The sequence below is a fragment of the Podarcis vaucheri genome, assembly GCF_965113315.1.
Source record: "Podarcis vaucheri genome assembly, chromosome: 16".
Classification (NCBI taxonomy): domain Eukaryota; kingdom Metazoa; phylum Chordata; class Lepidosauria; order Squamata; family Lacertidae; genus Podarcis; species Podarcis vaucheri.
The window spans coordinates 913,540-927,682 of NC_138754.1; the positions used below are offsets into that span (position 1 = coordinate 913,540).

At 52.6% G+C, this 14,143-nt stretch overlaps 1 protein-coding gene across 5 annotated transcripts in view; it reads right to left on the minus strand.

Annotated features, from left to right (window-relative positions):
- Positions 1–14,143, minus strand: part of ARHGEF11 (Rho guanine nucleotide exchange factor 11) — a 63,108-nt gene that overhangs the window by 21,523 nt on the left and 27,442 nt on the right. For 4 of the 5 annotated variants that reach the window (XM_082202023.1, XM_082202026.1, XM_082202027.1 and 1 more), the window contains 15 exons: positions 13,271–13,322; positions 12,464–12,540; positions 12,220–12,357; positions 11,699–11,773; positions 10,427–10,528; positions 8,623–8,721; positions 8,449–8,491; positions 7,197–7,293; positions 5,804–5,926; positions 4,295–4,318; positions 2,250–2,391; positions 2,039–2,135; positions 1,793–1,822; positions 406–532; positions 133–312 (listed from right to left, as the gene is read on the minus strand). In XM_082202023.1, the coding sequence (XP_082058149.1) occupies positions 133–312; positions 406–532; positions 1,793–1,822; positions 2,039–2,135; positions 2,250–2,391; positions 4,295–4,318; positions 5,804–5,926; positions 7,197–7,293; positions 8,449–8,491; positions 8,623–8,721; positions 10,427–10,528; positions 11,699–11,773; positions 12,220–12,357; positions 12,464–12,540; positions 13,271–13,322 (1,406 nt within the window). The remainder of the gene's footprint in view (positions 1–132; positions 313–405; positions 533–1,792; positions 1,823–2,038; positions 2,136–2,249; positions 2,392–4,294; positions 4,319–5,803; positions 5,927–7,196; positions 7,294–8,448; positions 8,492–8,622; positions 8,722–10,426; positions 10,529–11,698; positions 11,774–12,219; positions 12,358–12,463; positions 12,541–13,270; positions 13,323–14,143) is intronic. The other variant, XM_082202025.1, reaches the window with a different exon arrangement.

Sequence of the window (14,143 nt, forward strand, 5' to 3'; positions counted from 1 at the left end):
ATGATAAGCCGCTTCTAAAGAGATGCCCAGCAAACAACAAAATTTATCTGGGAAGCGTTCAACTTCTGCAAGGTGCTGGAATACTAAGTACAGAAGGTGGCGCTAGACCTTCAGGAGCTCCCCCCTTTTCACCTGGCAGAGAGGCTGGACGCAGAAGAAGAGGCCGACTGGTGGAGGCGGGTGGCCTCAGCCGCGGCGTCCATATCCACGTCGCTGCGGGAGCGAGGCACGTTCTCTGCTTTGCGCAACCTCTTCAGCTCCTCCCGGCCCTTCAGGCTCTCCGACCGGCCGAGTTTGACCTCCGACCTGGAACTGAAGCCACGAGGGAGAGGAAGGAGGGCAGGTGAGGACTTGGAGCCCACCTGTCCCCACCCCCCTTGCCGGGCGTTCTGGGCGTCCTCCTACCTGTCCGACTCCAGGAGGTCCTCAGGGAAGCTGCCGGTGGAGAGGCGCTGCAGGCCAGGCTCCTGCGAGTCGTAATGTTGGTTGTTCTCAAAGTGCTGGATGATGTTCCTCACGTTGCCGGGTTTAACTGGTCAGAGCAGGAGGGAAAGTCGAGCCGTTAGAAGCCCCACATAGCTACGGACTTAACTGGGGGGTGGGGATGAGGGGGCAGACACCAGGGTCTGGCCCAGAAGTAGGTCCAAGGCAGATGACTGTGTAGAGCAGCCTCTCTCCACCTGTGGGTCCCCAGATGTTGTTGGACTACAACTCCCATCACCCCTAGCTAGCAAGGCCAGAGCTCAGGGATGATGGGAGTTGTAGTCCAACAACATCTGGGGACCCATGCGTTGAGAACTGCTGGTGTAGAGGGAACTGAAGCGTGGCACTTTGGGGGTGGGGAAGGGGGATTGTATCCTATCCTCAGAGTAGACCCACTGCAACTAATGGACATGAACAGCTTGGGTTCACTAATTTCAACTGGTCCACTCTCAGCAGGCCTTGCCTGGATAGAAGCCTGGAACTCCTTCATTACACAGACACATTCCATTTCTACACAGCTGCCGACGGGATGGGAGGGCCCTGTCTCCGCTCTCCCCTTCACCTGGTCGCCATCCTGAACCCCTCTCCCCACTTGAAGAGGAAACCTAGGGCTACGGATTCCCACAAGGGATTCCCACAAAGGAGGAACCCCGTGGCCTCAGGCCCAGCCCAGTTCCAGGGCCCCCCAAACACCCGCTGGCAAGAAATCAAAGGGGAAGAAGGGCCACTCCTGTAAGCAGAACGACATCAAGGGGACACGACCTGAATGATCAGCTCTGAAGGAGATGGGAGGGGAAGGGGAAAGGGGTGGCCTTCAGCTCCACTCCGGTGCGTCTGAGAACGCGGCGCCGTCTCCCCACGGTGAACGCAAGGGGTGGTTTGCACACCTTTCCCAAGGCAATCTCCCACCCCGCTGGGGAAGCCACGGCAGAAAGGGCCCTCTGAGGGCAGCGCCAAGGCCACGTTCCTCACGACTGCATGGCAGAGGAGGAGACGCAGCGACACTAAGCCAACGTGCGCTGTTCTGGGCGCAGAAGTTAGGCAAGGAAACGGAAGTGTGGCTTTTGCATGGGGAGGGGAAAGAGGGTGGGGGGAGACCCTGAGCGATTAAATCCAACCCATCCTCACAGAAACAGTGACAACAACAATTTCCAAGGCCTTTTCTGGAAAAAGATACCTTCTCGCCATTTTTTATTTTTTTAAGCAGCAGCAGGGGTGGGGTGGGTAAGGGGGGGGTGAGCTGGGATGGGGGGGGTCAGGGAGAAAAACCAGCAAGGAAGGGGTGTGTGTGTGTTCCTTTTGTTTTTACCTTCAACAGGGGACAAGGGGACATGAAATGCTGAAAAGGAAAACAAAAAGAATGGAATGTCAAAATCAACGTCAAAATCGCACCGATGAAAAAGACAGAAAAAGGAGGAGGAGAAGCGAGGAGAGGAGGAAGGAAGGAAGGAAGGAGGAAGCCCGGCTGAATCCACTCCCCCCAGAACACATTGCAGGAGAGGGGGGTGCGCTCAGCACCACCACAACCCCGCCCTCCTCCGCCCCTGGAACTCACTGCTCTGGGAGGAGCTTTTGGGCTTCCCAATGTACTTGAGGATGGGGTTGCGCTTCTTGTCCTCCATGACGTCTTTATCCTTCTTGGTGCTGCTGCTCTGTTGCGCCAGGAGAGAGAGAGACACACAGACACACACACAGTGTGTATTAGGAGAGGCACGGGACACACACACACCCTTCTCTCCCTCCCTCCAGCCTGACCACCAGCTCACCTTCTTGGCCTTGGGGAAGAACGGCAGCCACTTGTCTTTCTCCTGCGCCTGGGACTTCTCCACCACGCTGACGGGGCGTGCTTCTCGCGGACGGATCCCCACATGCCCCATGTAGGTGTTCAAGGCGAAGCTCATGGGGGCGCTGCGGGGAGGAAGAGGGGTCAACTGAGCCCCACAAGGGGAGGGCAAAGGGAAGAGGCTGCTGGCATCAGGGCAGCGCAGGCCAGTGGGAGGGGGGAAAGCAGAGAGAACTCAAACTAAAGGTAACGGGACCCCTGACCATTAGGTCCAGTTGCGGACGACTCTGGGGTTGGGGTGCTCATCTCGCTTTATTGGCTGAGGGAGCCGGCGTACAGCTTCCAGGTCATGTGGCCAGCAGGACTAAGCCGCTTCTGGCGAACCAGAGCAGCGCACGGAAACGCCGTTCACCTTCCCGCCAGAGTGGTACCTATTTATCTACTTGCACTTTGATGGGCTTTCGAACTGCTAGGTTGGCAGGAGCAGGGACCAAGCAACGGGAGCTCACCCCATCGCGGGGATTCGAACCGCTGACCTTCTGATCGGCAAGCCCTAGGCTCTGTGGTTTAATCCACAGTGTCACCCGCATCCCGAACTCAAACTAGAGGGCACTAAATGGCGCAAGACCCCTAACGTCAAGAACGTGACAGCCTTAAAGCAAGGGGGTCTTGGCCGGCCTCTGCCTCTCCGTCACCTTCGCTGCATCAGAGCGTCCCTGGTCCTGGCTGGCTCTGACCTCCCACAGAAGAGAAAAGCTCTTCCCAGAGAGAGGATGGCACAGGGCTGGTGCTCAGCAGCCCTTTCCAATATTTTGAAATGCTATGACTGTATCAATTTTTTTGAACAATTTGCTCTTGATATTTGCTTTATTTATATGTTACTGTGTTTGATATCGTAGCGGTTGCAGTGTCTGTTTTTTAAATGCTATTGTGGTTATTGTTGAGCTGCTTCGAGCTCAACAGTTGCTGTTGAAATAAAGGGCTGTAAATATTAAATTGAGTCAATGTTTTGAAAAGTGTGTGTGATAAAGTGTGTGTGCGCAACTGAAGCTCCTTCCAAGGTTGCCCCATAAGGACACCAAATGCCTTCTGAAAGGGCACAACAGGAAATTTATGGACAAACACTTCACAAGCAAGAAACAGAGCCATAGCAGCTCCATGGCTGAGTACCTGCTTTGCAGAAGCAAAGTCGCAGGTTCAGTCCCCACTGGCAGCATCTCTGCGGAGTCGCTGCCAGTTAGTGTGGACGATACAGGACCCATGGCCTGACTCAGCAGCAGGCAGCTTCCTATGTAACGGAAGGGATGCCCGAAGAATTGCTGAAGAATAAATGGAATGAACTTCAGCAGGAACACCAAGAGAGACTCGGTTCCTAACTGATCTGTGGGTACCCAGAAACCTAAAACGCGGAACAAACCCTGTTAACTAAACTTTGTGTCTCCTGGCTGCTTTTCAGCCAAATAAAGCCTCAAGGCAGCTGACACGACACACAGTAAAGGTAAAGGGACCCCTGACCATTAGGTCCAGTCGTGGCCGACTCTGGGGTTGCGGCGCTCGTCTCGCTTTATTGGCCGAGGGAGCCGGCGTACAGCTTCCGGGTCATGTGGCCAGCATGACTAAGCCACTTCTGGAGAACCAGAGCAGCGCACGGAAACGCCGTTTACCTTCCCGCCGGAGCGGTACCTATTTATCTACTTGCACTTTGACGTGCTTTCGAACTGCTAGGGTGGCAGGAGCAGGGACCGAGCAAGGGGAGCTCACCCCATCGCGGGGATTCGAACCGCCGACCTTCCGATCAGCAAGTCCTAGGCTCTGTGGTTTAACCCACAGCGCCACCCGCGTCCCTTGACAAGACACATACGTAAGATAAAAACCCAGAAATGAAGCAATATGCCACATGAAAGGTAAAGAGAGCAGGTAAAAGCAGGTCCCTGGCAGCCTCTCAAGGGGACCCTTGGAATTCTCCCCACCTTCTGAGCAGCCTGACCCAGTAGTCCTGGGGGGCTGAGGTTCGAGGGAGACACTCACCTCCGGTCCTCTTCGTATTTGGATCTGGAGGAAGGAGACAAAGGAAGGAGGAGGAGGAGATTAGGATGCGTCTTCCCTTCCTACAGCCTCTCCTCCTCTGCTTACAGCCCAGTCGCTTCCAAGAGGCGGCTCACAGGGGGTCCACGTGCCCAGGCAGGAGACCCTCTCTTGCCCATTTGGTCTATACTGAAAACCCGCCTTCCTCCCTGCACACTGGTGCCCTCTGGATGTTGCTGGGGCTCCCATTACCACCACCACCATCATCATCCCTGACCACTGGGCCATGCTTGTAAGAGGTTGGGCACATCAGCTGCAAGCCACAGGGTCAACCACTCCACTCGCCATTGGCAAGCACATTTCTTATCCCCCAGGACTGCCCTATCGTCTCCCACATTGAGACCCACACACAGGCACATAACCCTCTGCTGGCAAGTCTCCTGGGGGGAATATCTCTGCCCCCCGTTCCCGAGGGGCCCAGCCCCACCCTCACCCAGCAGCCAGAGGGGCTGCTTGTCCCTGTAGTTGCACGGAGCCTCAAGCCTGGCAGAGCACCACATGCGCAATCCTCCAGGCAGGATGGGACTGTGGAGGCAGCACAGCCTATGCCCAGAAATTATGGCTATCCCAAACTGGAGCAGGCCCCTTTAGAAAACCCACCAGGGACTCCAGACCGGACAAGATTACAGGGGTCACTCCTTGTGCCCCTTTGTGTTCTCCAGTCAGAGGAGGGCCTCGGCCACCGACCAGGGCGGGATCACTCCTCCGTGAACAGCTATCTCTCTCCTCTCTCTCTCTCTCTCTGAGGGCACTCCCAATACAGCAGCCGCAAAACAACCCGGCCTGGCTCAGAGCCACAACTTCCAACCACCCTTCATGCTTCCCTCCTGCTTTATTGGCATTAACGCAATAAAAACAGGTCCTTAAAGAAAAGCAGAAGCCGGCCGTCAAAGCCTCCAGGAGCAGATGGTGAGCAGAGCAACAGGCAAGGAGTTCCTATATGATATCTGGAGCCTTGCAAGGCTGGGGGTGGGGGGGGAGCCCCTGCCAGGTCAGCCCCTGACACACACATACTGTAGAAAGGTAAAGGGACTCCTGACCATTAGGTCCAGTCGCGGACGACTCTGGGGTTGCGGCGCTTATCTCGCTTTACTGGCCGAGGGAGCCGGCGTACAGCTTCCGGGTCATGTGGCCAGCAGGACTAAGCCGCTTCTGGTGAACCAGAGCAGCGCACGGAAACGCCGCTTACCTTCCCGCCAGAGGGGTACCTATTTATCTACTTGCACTTGGACGTGCTTTTGAACTGCTAGGTTGGCAGGAGCAGGGACCGAGCAACGGGAGCTCACCCTGTCGCGGGGATTCGAACCACCAACCTTCTGATCGGCAAGTCCTAGGCTCTGTGGTTTAACCCACAGCGCCACCCGCGTCCCCACATACTGTATACAGACACTTTAATGCTGCAGGAAAGTCATCTCAGGTGTGCAATCTCAGGTTATACACACACACACTCACAGGATGTCTCCAAGCTGAGCGATCTGCTTCTCGGCCACCTGGCGCTCCTTCTGGGGGTCTCCGTCAAGGTCCATCAAGTCGTTCTCCCCGTACAAGCTTCCCAGGCCCATAGTGCGCTTGGTCCTGCAAGGCCAGAGAGGAGCCCCAGGGCAGGATGAAGACACTCCTCCCTCTCAGCTTTCATTCATAGCTCTGTATCCCACCTAACCTGCCCCCGACCCAATTTCCCCAGAACTCAAGGCGGATTAGAAGATCTAGAAGGAAAGTCATGTGACCCAGAGGAAAGCAACGCAACACCTGACATGATGCTGTTTCGTTCCATTTGGGCTCTCTTTTAAAGCACAGAAGAGGCACATTTGCGGAACAGGTTTGCTTTTTAAAACAGCTCCAGCTGGATGGAAACAACAGCTGTCAACTTTCTGTCTTAGAAAAGGGCACTTCCTCTGGGATCCCTGCTTGCACGAAGGAGCATCGACCCCAAAACAAAACTTTATTCTGTTCTGTTGCAGGTGGAAGTGGGTACCAACTAGAGGATTCATGTAAGACACACAAAACCTCATCAAAACTACTCAAAACTGGAGTAGTGGATTAAAAAAGTGAACTGAAGTCTACAGATTATTATTTTATTTTTTTTTAATTATTTACAACATAACATAACCCCCCAATACAGAAATCCACCCTCATTAAACGTGAACATAGCATGCAATGAGCATAACATACAACAATGCAAACAACCAAATAAAAGACTTCCTTTATCCTGTATCTGGCCTCCTTATTTACTTCTTACAAGCTGTTTCCTTTACGAATAATTATCAGATTTTTCTAATTATAACTTAAATATCCACAAAGTCTCCTGCAGACATTAATCGAAACAAGTCCAGGTGTGTATTTTAGGGCACTGTTTTGTGAAGTATTCTCCGCATTTCCCCCATGCTTTTTGCAACTCTTGTCTAGTGTGATCTCTAACTGCCTCTGTTAATCTAGCCAGTTCAATACACTCTAACAGTTTGTCTTGCCGTTCCTTATTTGCTGGCACAGTTTCTTTTTTCCAGTTTTTAGCCATTAGGATCCTTGCCGCTCCTCTACAGATTAATTTAACCAATCAGCACACAAATGCACTTCATAGGAATTCTATTTTCTACACCTAACCCTGCAAATCTCACCTTGGCGATGTAAGCCTTGGGCAAGCGAATCAGGCTGAACGTTGAATAAACTATTTCCCTGGAGGAGCCCCCTGATTCCCTTCTGATACAGCGTGTGTCAGTTCTGCCCCCCAGGCCTTTGGGCTCGCTACCCCCAATCCCTTCACCTCTGCCACCTCCCATTTTCCCTATCAACGCACTTTCGCAGCCGCAGCCGCAGCCAGGCAAGGCACTGGGGGATCTGCGCTCACCTGTAATCCTGGATCTGCTCCTGGATCTCGGGCATGACGGCCTCCTGGGCCTCTAGGAAAATGCTCCGGACGTCCTCCCCATTCCGCAGGCAGGAGTCTGGAGGAGCCATGGATTTGGGGGGGAGGGAGGAAAATAAGTCTTATGAAGGTGTGACAAGTGGGGGGCCTGGAGGCTTCTATAGACAGGAGGAGGGGAGACTTCACAGCAGGGAGGAACATCTCTGACCCTCCAGGTGCTGCTGGACTTGACACCCAACAGCCTCGGCTGATGGTGATGGGAGGTGGGGGTCCACAGGTGCTCCCCCACCCGTTCTACGGCCTCCAAATGCCTCAAAAGGACACAAGAGCCTGATGACCCACACGGGGCCCACTAGTCCATCATCCTATCCTCACAGTGGCCGACCAGATGCCCCCAAAACCCTCAAGCGTGACCCAAGTGTAAGAGCACGCTCTGCTCTCCTGAGGCTTCCAGCAATGGGGTGTTCAGAAGAATCGCTGCCTCCGGCCGTGAAGGCAAAGACCGTGGAAAAAAGACAGCCACGGAACCGAGAAATTACACAAAACAAATGGAATAATGTGAAAATCCCTGCAACGAGAAGTAATCAACTAGAAATATTACCTTATGGAAAGAAACTTATAGAAAGAAACTAAATAATAATAATAATAAAAGTTTAAGGAAAAAATAGGAAAACCTATTTAGTTTATTTCTATAAGATAATATTTCTAGTCAATTACCGTATTTTTTGCTCTATAAGACACACCAGACCACAAGACGCACCTAGTTTTTGGAGGAGGAAAACAAGAAAAAAAATATTCTGAATCTCAGAAGCCAGAACAGCAAGAGGGATCACTGCGCAGTGAAAGCAGCAATCCCTCTTGCTGTTCTGGCTTCTGGGATAGCTGCGCAGCCTGCATTCGCTCCATAAGACGCACACACTTCCCCCCTTACTTTTTAGGAGGGAAAAAGTGAGTCTTATAGAGCAAAAAATACGGTACTTCTCATTTCAGGGATTTTCACGGTATTTCATTTGTTTTGTGAAGGCAAAGCCCAGCTTGTTTCCAAGGCCCTTCTGGGCCAGTGACTTTCTGGACTGTTCTTGGGGCTGATCCGTTCGCCCATGGCAAGACTGACTCAAGGAGCACACAGGAAGAGAAGGAAATTCCCTCCAAGCCATCACTACCTGTCTCTTCTCCTAGATTTCTAATCCTTAAAGGGTCACAACAGCCCTTTTGCTCAGGAGGTCAAACTCACCTATCTCAGCCAACAACTGATCGGAGACCTTGACTCTCAGAGGCTGAGGAAGGGAAAGAAAGAGACAGTGTTGACCCACCAGAACCGGCCTCCTGAGGCCTCTCACACCCCACAACACCAGTGCGACCTGGTACGTGATATGGAAGCCCCCGGCTGCCCCCCCCCATCGCTCACCGCGGTTTTCTCCAGGAAGATGTTCCAAATGTCCTTCCCAAGTCCGCGGGCTTCCTTGGGGCTCATCTGCTGGCAAACATCTGCGCACAAGTACAGCAGCTGCCGAGGAGAGAGAGAGGAGGAAGGAAGAGGAGAAAAAACACGCATCAGGGTGAGAGGGAACGGAGAGGATGAAGAAATGCCCACAAGAGAGCCGAAAAGGGTGGGGTGAGGGGGGAGGAGAGGAAGTGGGACTGGCAGGGCGTCCCCGGTATGGAGTTGCCATGGGAGCCCCCAGGGAAGACACCATGCCAGTCCAGGATAAATGGGGGCATCTTGCCTGGCTGGAAACGGAGGAGGGATTGCGGGCGTGTTTCACAATTCTCGCACGAGCAGGAACTAACTGTGGCAACCACAGCAAAGCGCATTTCACGGGCTGCAAGAATTACGAAGAGGCTGCTTTCTGCTGGGTCAGACCAATCTAGTTCAGTACTGTCGACATTGATTGGCAGCCGTGGCTCTCAGGGAGGGGTAGCCCTGACCTGGCGAAGTCAGGGATTGGGGGCCTGGGATGTTCTGCACCTGCCCCACCACTGAGACTCCAGAAATGAAGGCTGCAGTCCTCATGGCTCTAAATAAAGAACCGGTTTGAAGGGGAAGACAGAAAGCTGCCATCTACCAAGTCTGTGGCTGGCAGTGGTTCTTTGTAATGTGAGAAAAAAAGTTATCTCCAAGTCTGAGGCAACAGTGAGGGCTGGGAATATCTTAATTTGAACATACACCTTATTAATACATAGGCTTAAGGCACACAACTAGAAAACTGCTTGCCTGCCCATCAGCCCCAATCTTTATGCCGGGAGCAGCTCCTCTGATTCAGAGAGTTTTATAATAATAATAATAATATCCTGCCCACCCCAGCCGAAGCCGGGCTCAGAGCACCTAACAACAATAAAAGTAGCACAGCATTCTAAAATCATTTCATTTTAAAATCGTTTCAAATCAAATTCATGGCAGCCATTGGGCTAGAGTTCTATGAGGATTGCCAAAGGAGGGGGTCAGACTGTGCCCTGGCCCAAGGCCTGGTGGAACAGCTCTGTCTTGCAGGCCCTGCGGAAAGATGTCAAGTCCCGCAGGGCCCTTGTCTCTCGTGGGAGAGCGTTCCACCAGATCGGGGCCACAGCCGAAAAAGCCCTGGCTCTGGTTGAGGCCAGCCTAACCTCCCTGTGGCCCGGGACCTCCAAGATGTTTTTATTGGAAGGCTGTAAGGTCCTCCGTGGGACGTACCAGGAGAAGCGGTCCCGTAGGTACGAGGGTCCTAGGCTGTATAGGGTGTTAAAGGTTAAAACCAGCACCTTAAACCTGATCCTGTACTCCACTGGGAGCCAGTGCAGCTGGTATAGCACCGGGTGAATGTGATCCCACGGCGAGGACCCCGTAATAAACCAGGGTATTCCACACAAGGTTCATTTGCCCTGTGGTACCCGGTGACTGGCATGCAGAACACCAGGGGCCTGATTTTGACTGGCTTATCTTTGAAAGACAAGCACCTGGGTCTTCATGCCTGTGGGAAACAGCTGGCAGAAATCTAGGTGGCTTCTTTCCTTCCTTCCTGCTGTGGCGCCTGTGCTTGGGCACGCAGGCTGGGTGCAAAAAGTCTGGCAGCAAACTCCCTCCTGGCTTCCCGGCACATCCCTGACCCCCCCCCCATCTCCACGCAGCGGCCCAGACTGCCCAGTGGCATGTTCCGTGCGTCTCTTCCCACGGGGCCCTTGCCTTGGGAATGGCGAAGGGTAAAAGGAAGGAAGGAGCCCCCTTTGGATCCTACCAGAGGACTCGGGTCAGCCTGAGAGAAGATGTAGCGCAGGAAGACGCCCAGGTGCGCCAGCCGTGTCTTCAGCCTCCCTAAATCCTGGAAGAGGGAGTCACACTGCGGGGAGGAGAGAGGAGAAGAAGAAACATGCTCAGGGGTTGCTAGGCGACAACACTGACCCTGGCACAGGGGCCACACGGACTGCCTGTATCTATGTTCCAGGGTCCACCTCAAAGTGCTTGCTTTGGTCCTACAAAGCCCTTCATTGCTCAGGACCTCCAATACCTAATGGGTGGCCCGGACTCTGTGTTCTTCATCATCATCATCAGGCCCTTCTCTGTACGCTGCCTCTGGCTGAGATCCAGAGGCTGGCTTTTTCTACTGTGCCCTCTCCCCTCAATCTCTGCCCAGGGAGGTCCTCCTGGCACATACCTTAACATCCTATCAGACCAATAATAATCATAATAATCATAATCATAATTTATTATTTATACCCCGCCCATCTGGCTGGGCTTCCCCAGCCACTCTGGGCGGCTTCCAACAGACTGTTAAAATACAATAGGCTATTAAACATGAAAAGCTTCCCTAAACAGGGCTGCCTTCAGATGTCTTCTAAAAGTCTGGTAGTTGTTCTCTTTGACATCTGGTGAGTGGTGGGTGCCACCACCGAGAAGGCCCATCCTATCAGCGTCCCATTCAGAAATGCAGATTCTCTGGGGCTTTTGAGGGGTTACGATCTGACATTGGGAGTGGGGTGGGGGTGGCCTTAGAGAGGTACTGTATTCTTAAACCTGACAAATGTCTTTACATAGTGTATGTATGTTTCCCAGAGGCATTTTGCACTTGGCAGCTAATAAAAATTAATAGTAATAGTAATACAGTGGTGCCTCGCAAGATGAAATTAATCCGTTCCGTGAGTCTCTTCGTCTTGCGGTTTTTTCGTCTTGCGAAGCACGACTATTAGCGGCTTAGCGGCTATTAACGGCTTAGCGGCTTTAAGAAAAAGGAAACAAACTCGCAAGAACTTGCAAGACGTTTCGTCTTGCGAAGCAAGCCCATAGGGAAATTCGTCTTGCGGAATGACTCAAAAAACGGAAAACTCTTTCATCTAGCGAGTTTTTCGTCTTGCGAGGCATTCGTCTTGCAGGGCACCACTGTATTTTAAAATTCTGAATAGGAGATGCATTGGCCAACCAGCAAACCCCATCCTACTCTATTAGAAGGCCTGTTACCGCTCCCCCCCACCCCCCCAAGAAAGCATGGGTGAGGCAGTGATGGTGCTACCACCTCATTGTTGAAGTATCCCGGGTCGTAATCTTCCTCTGGACCAATGATGAGCGGCCTCAGTGTCCGATCCGAGCCCTGCAAAAGGTCATTTATCAGGGTGAGACACATCACAAACTGTGGAGGAAGACCCACAAGTTGTCGTTTTTTTTTGGGGGGGGGAGAAGCTGAGAATAGTTATGTCTCGGCTTCATTATCTAAAATGGAAGTTTCAGAAGGAGAGCAAGCTAGTGTTATTATATGTGTATATAATGGTCTCTGATGGGTAAGGTCTATTTCACTACTGCTGTTTTAGAAATCTGAAAAGGGAAAGGGGGGGGAAACACCCAAAATAATACACCCCCCCAAATGAAATGGAAGTTCCTACCCCCCTTGTGGTCATGGGGTGGGTGAGAATCAAAATCCCAGCTAAAGGGTTGGGAAGCTCAAGGGGCTCGGAAAAGCAAGAGAGGCAGGGGTAATTTTTCAAGGGGTGCTTTTAAAAATGGGGAAGTGTGGGGGGGACAGGAAGTCCGGACCCTCACCTGTTCTGCGGAGGGGGAGAATGGCGTGTCTGAGCCCTGGCGCCGATGGTGCTGGAACATTCTAGAGGTGATGACTGGGGAGGTGTGGGGGCTGTCCAAGCCGGGGTCGGACAGGACCGAATTCCGGTTCAGGGAGATCTGCTCCAGGAAGAGAAATTACGTTACTGAGACCACACCCACCCACACACCACTTGCAGAACCGGCCCAAGGAAGCAGAAGCCCAAGCAACCCCTTCAGCACTTGCCTCGCTGACGGAGGGGAAGCGCTCTGTGCCAGAGTCCATGCCACTGTCACCGTCCTGAGAGTCCAAGGAGAGGCGTCCTGGAGAACGCAGAAGGGGGGACAATGACGACACAGTTAAGAGCCCTGGCAGAAAACTTGGGGTGGGGCCTCCAAACTGCCTGTATTTGGCAGGAGAGATTCAAGGACATACCAGAATATAAGGAGAGTCTGGCCGCTGCTGAATCACGTCAAAGCGGGTTGGACTAAATGACCCCTGGGGTCCCTTCCAACTCCCTAGAATTCTGTGATTCTATGATCTAGTCCAGCGTCCTGTCAACACAGTTCCTTAAGAACCTAGAAACTGAGACCAACTGCATCTGCATCTGGGGGCTTCCTCCTCCTCGAACCGCTTCCATCCCAGAAGGAACTTTCAACCAAATGTCTTTGCTTATTTCCTCCTCCCTCCTCCTCCCATTTTCCTTTGGTGCTGAGTCTTTTTAGATTGCAAGCCTGAAGCGGGGCAGAGACAGGCAGTCTTGTCTGTAAGCTGTTCTGAAGAGTTTTGTGAGTGAGTGTGTTGGGTTGAAGAGTGGGATAAAGAAAATGTGTCAATGAATTTTGCACACTTCTATGCATAGGAAATTTGTTTTTTCCCCATTATGTTCCCTAAATGTAGAACAGCAAACAAGGGAGAAAGCTCAGCTAGCCCCGACCCCTCTGACACACACAAACACACACCGTTTCTGAAAACAAGGCCCACAAATCAGTGGGAACCTCCTTTGCTGCTTGGCTGTCTGGCCCTGGCATCCTGTCCCACAGAACAACTCACCATCGGTGACTCGGGAGCTGCTGAAGTCACTGAAGAGCCGGGTGGTGGAATCCTGAAAAGGAAAGCGGTTGAGAGCTCAGCACCAGACTGACCCTCCCTGTAAGAACGGTGGGAGGATGGAGAAAAGCAACCCTGGGATCAGTCCTAAGACTATCGAAGGGCCTGGCTTCCAAAGGGGGCCCAGTCTAGTCCCGCCTCCTGGTCTCACAGTGGCCAAGTGCCCCCAAGAACCTGGACTGCTTCTGAACATAAGAGGAGTCTGGCTGCTGCTGGATCAGGCCAGATGCCCTCATGGTGGCTGACCAGATGCCCCAAAGCGAGACCCACAAGCAAGACCCGAGAGCAACAGTAACACTCTCCCCAGGCATGTCAAAATTATTTTAGAAAGACCTGCATTGGCTCCCAGGACGTTTCCGAGCACAATTCAAAGGGCTGGTGCTGAGCTTGAAAGCCCTAAACGGCCTCAAAGGCCCAGTAGACCTGAAGGAGCGTCTCCATCCCCATCATTCTGCCCGGACACTGCGGTCCAGATCCGAGGGCCTTCTGGTGGTTCCCTCCCTGAGAGAAGCCACGTTACAGGGAACCGGGCAGAGGGCCTTCTTGGTGGTGGCACCCGCCCTGTGGAACACCCTTCCATCAGATATCAAGGGGATAAAGAACTATGTGACTTTTAGAAGACATCTGAAGGCAGCCCTGTTTAGGGAAGCTTTTAATGTCTGATGTATTATGGTATTTTAATATTTTGTTGGAAGCCGCCCAGAGTGGCTGGGGAAGCCCAGCTAGAAGGGCAGGGTATAAATAATACATTATTAATTATTATTATTATTATTATTATTAAATTACTTTAGAAGGGACAAAAACCTGATGTGGCAA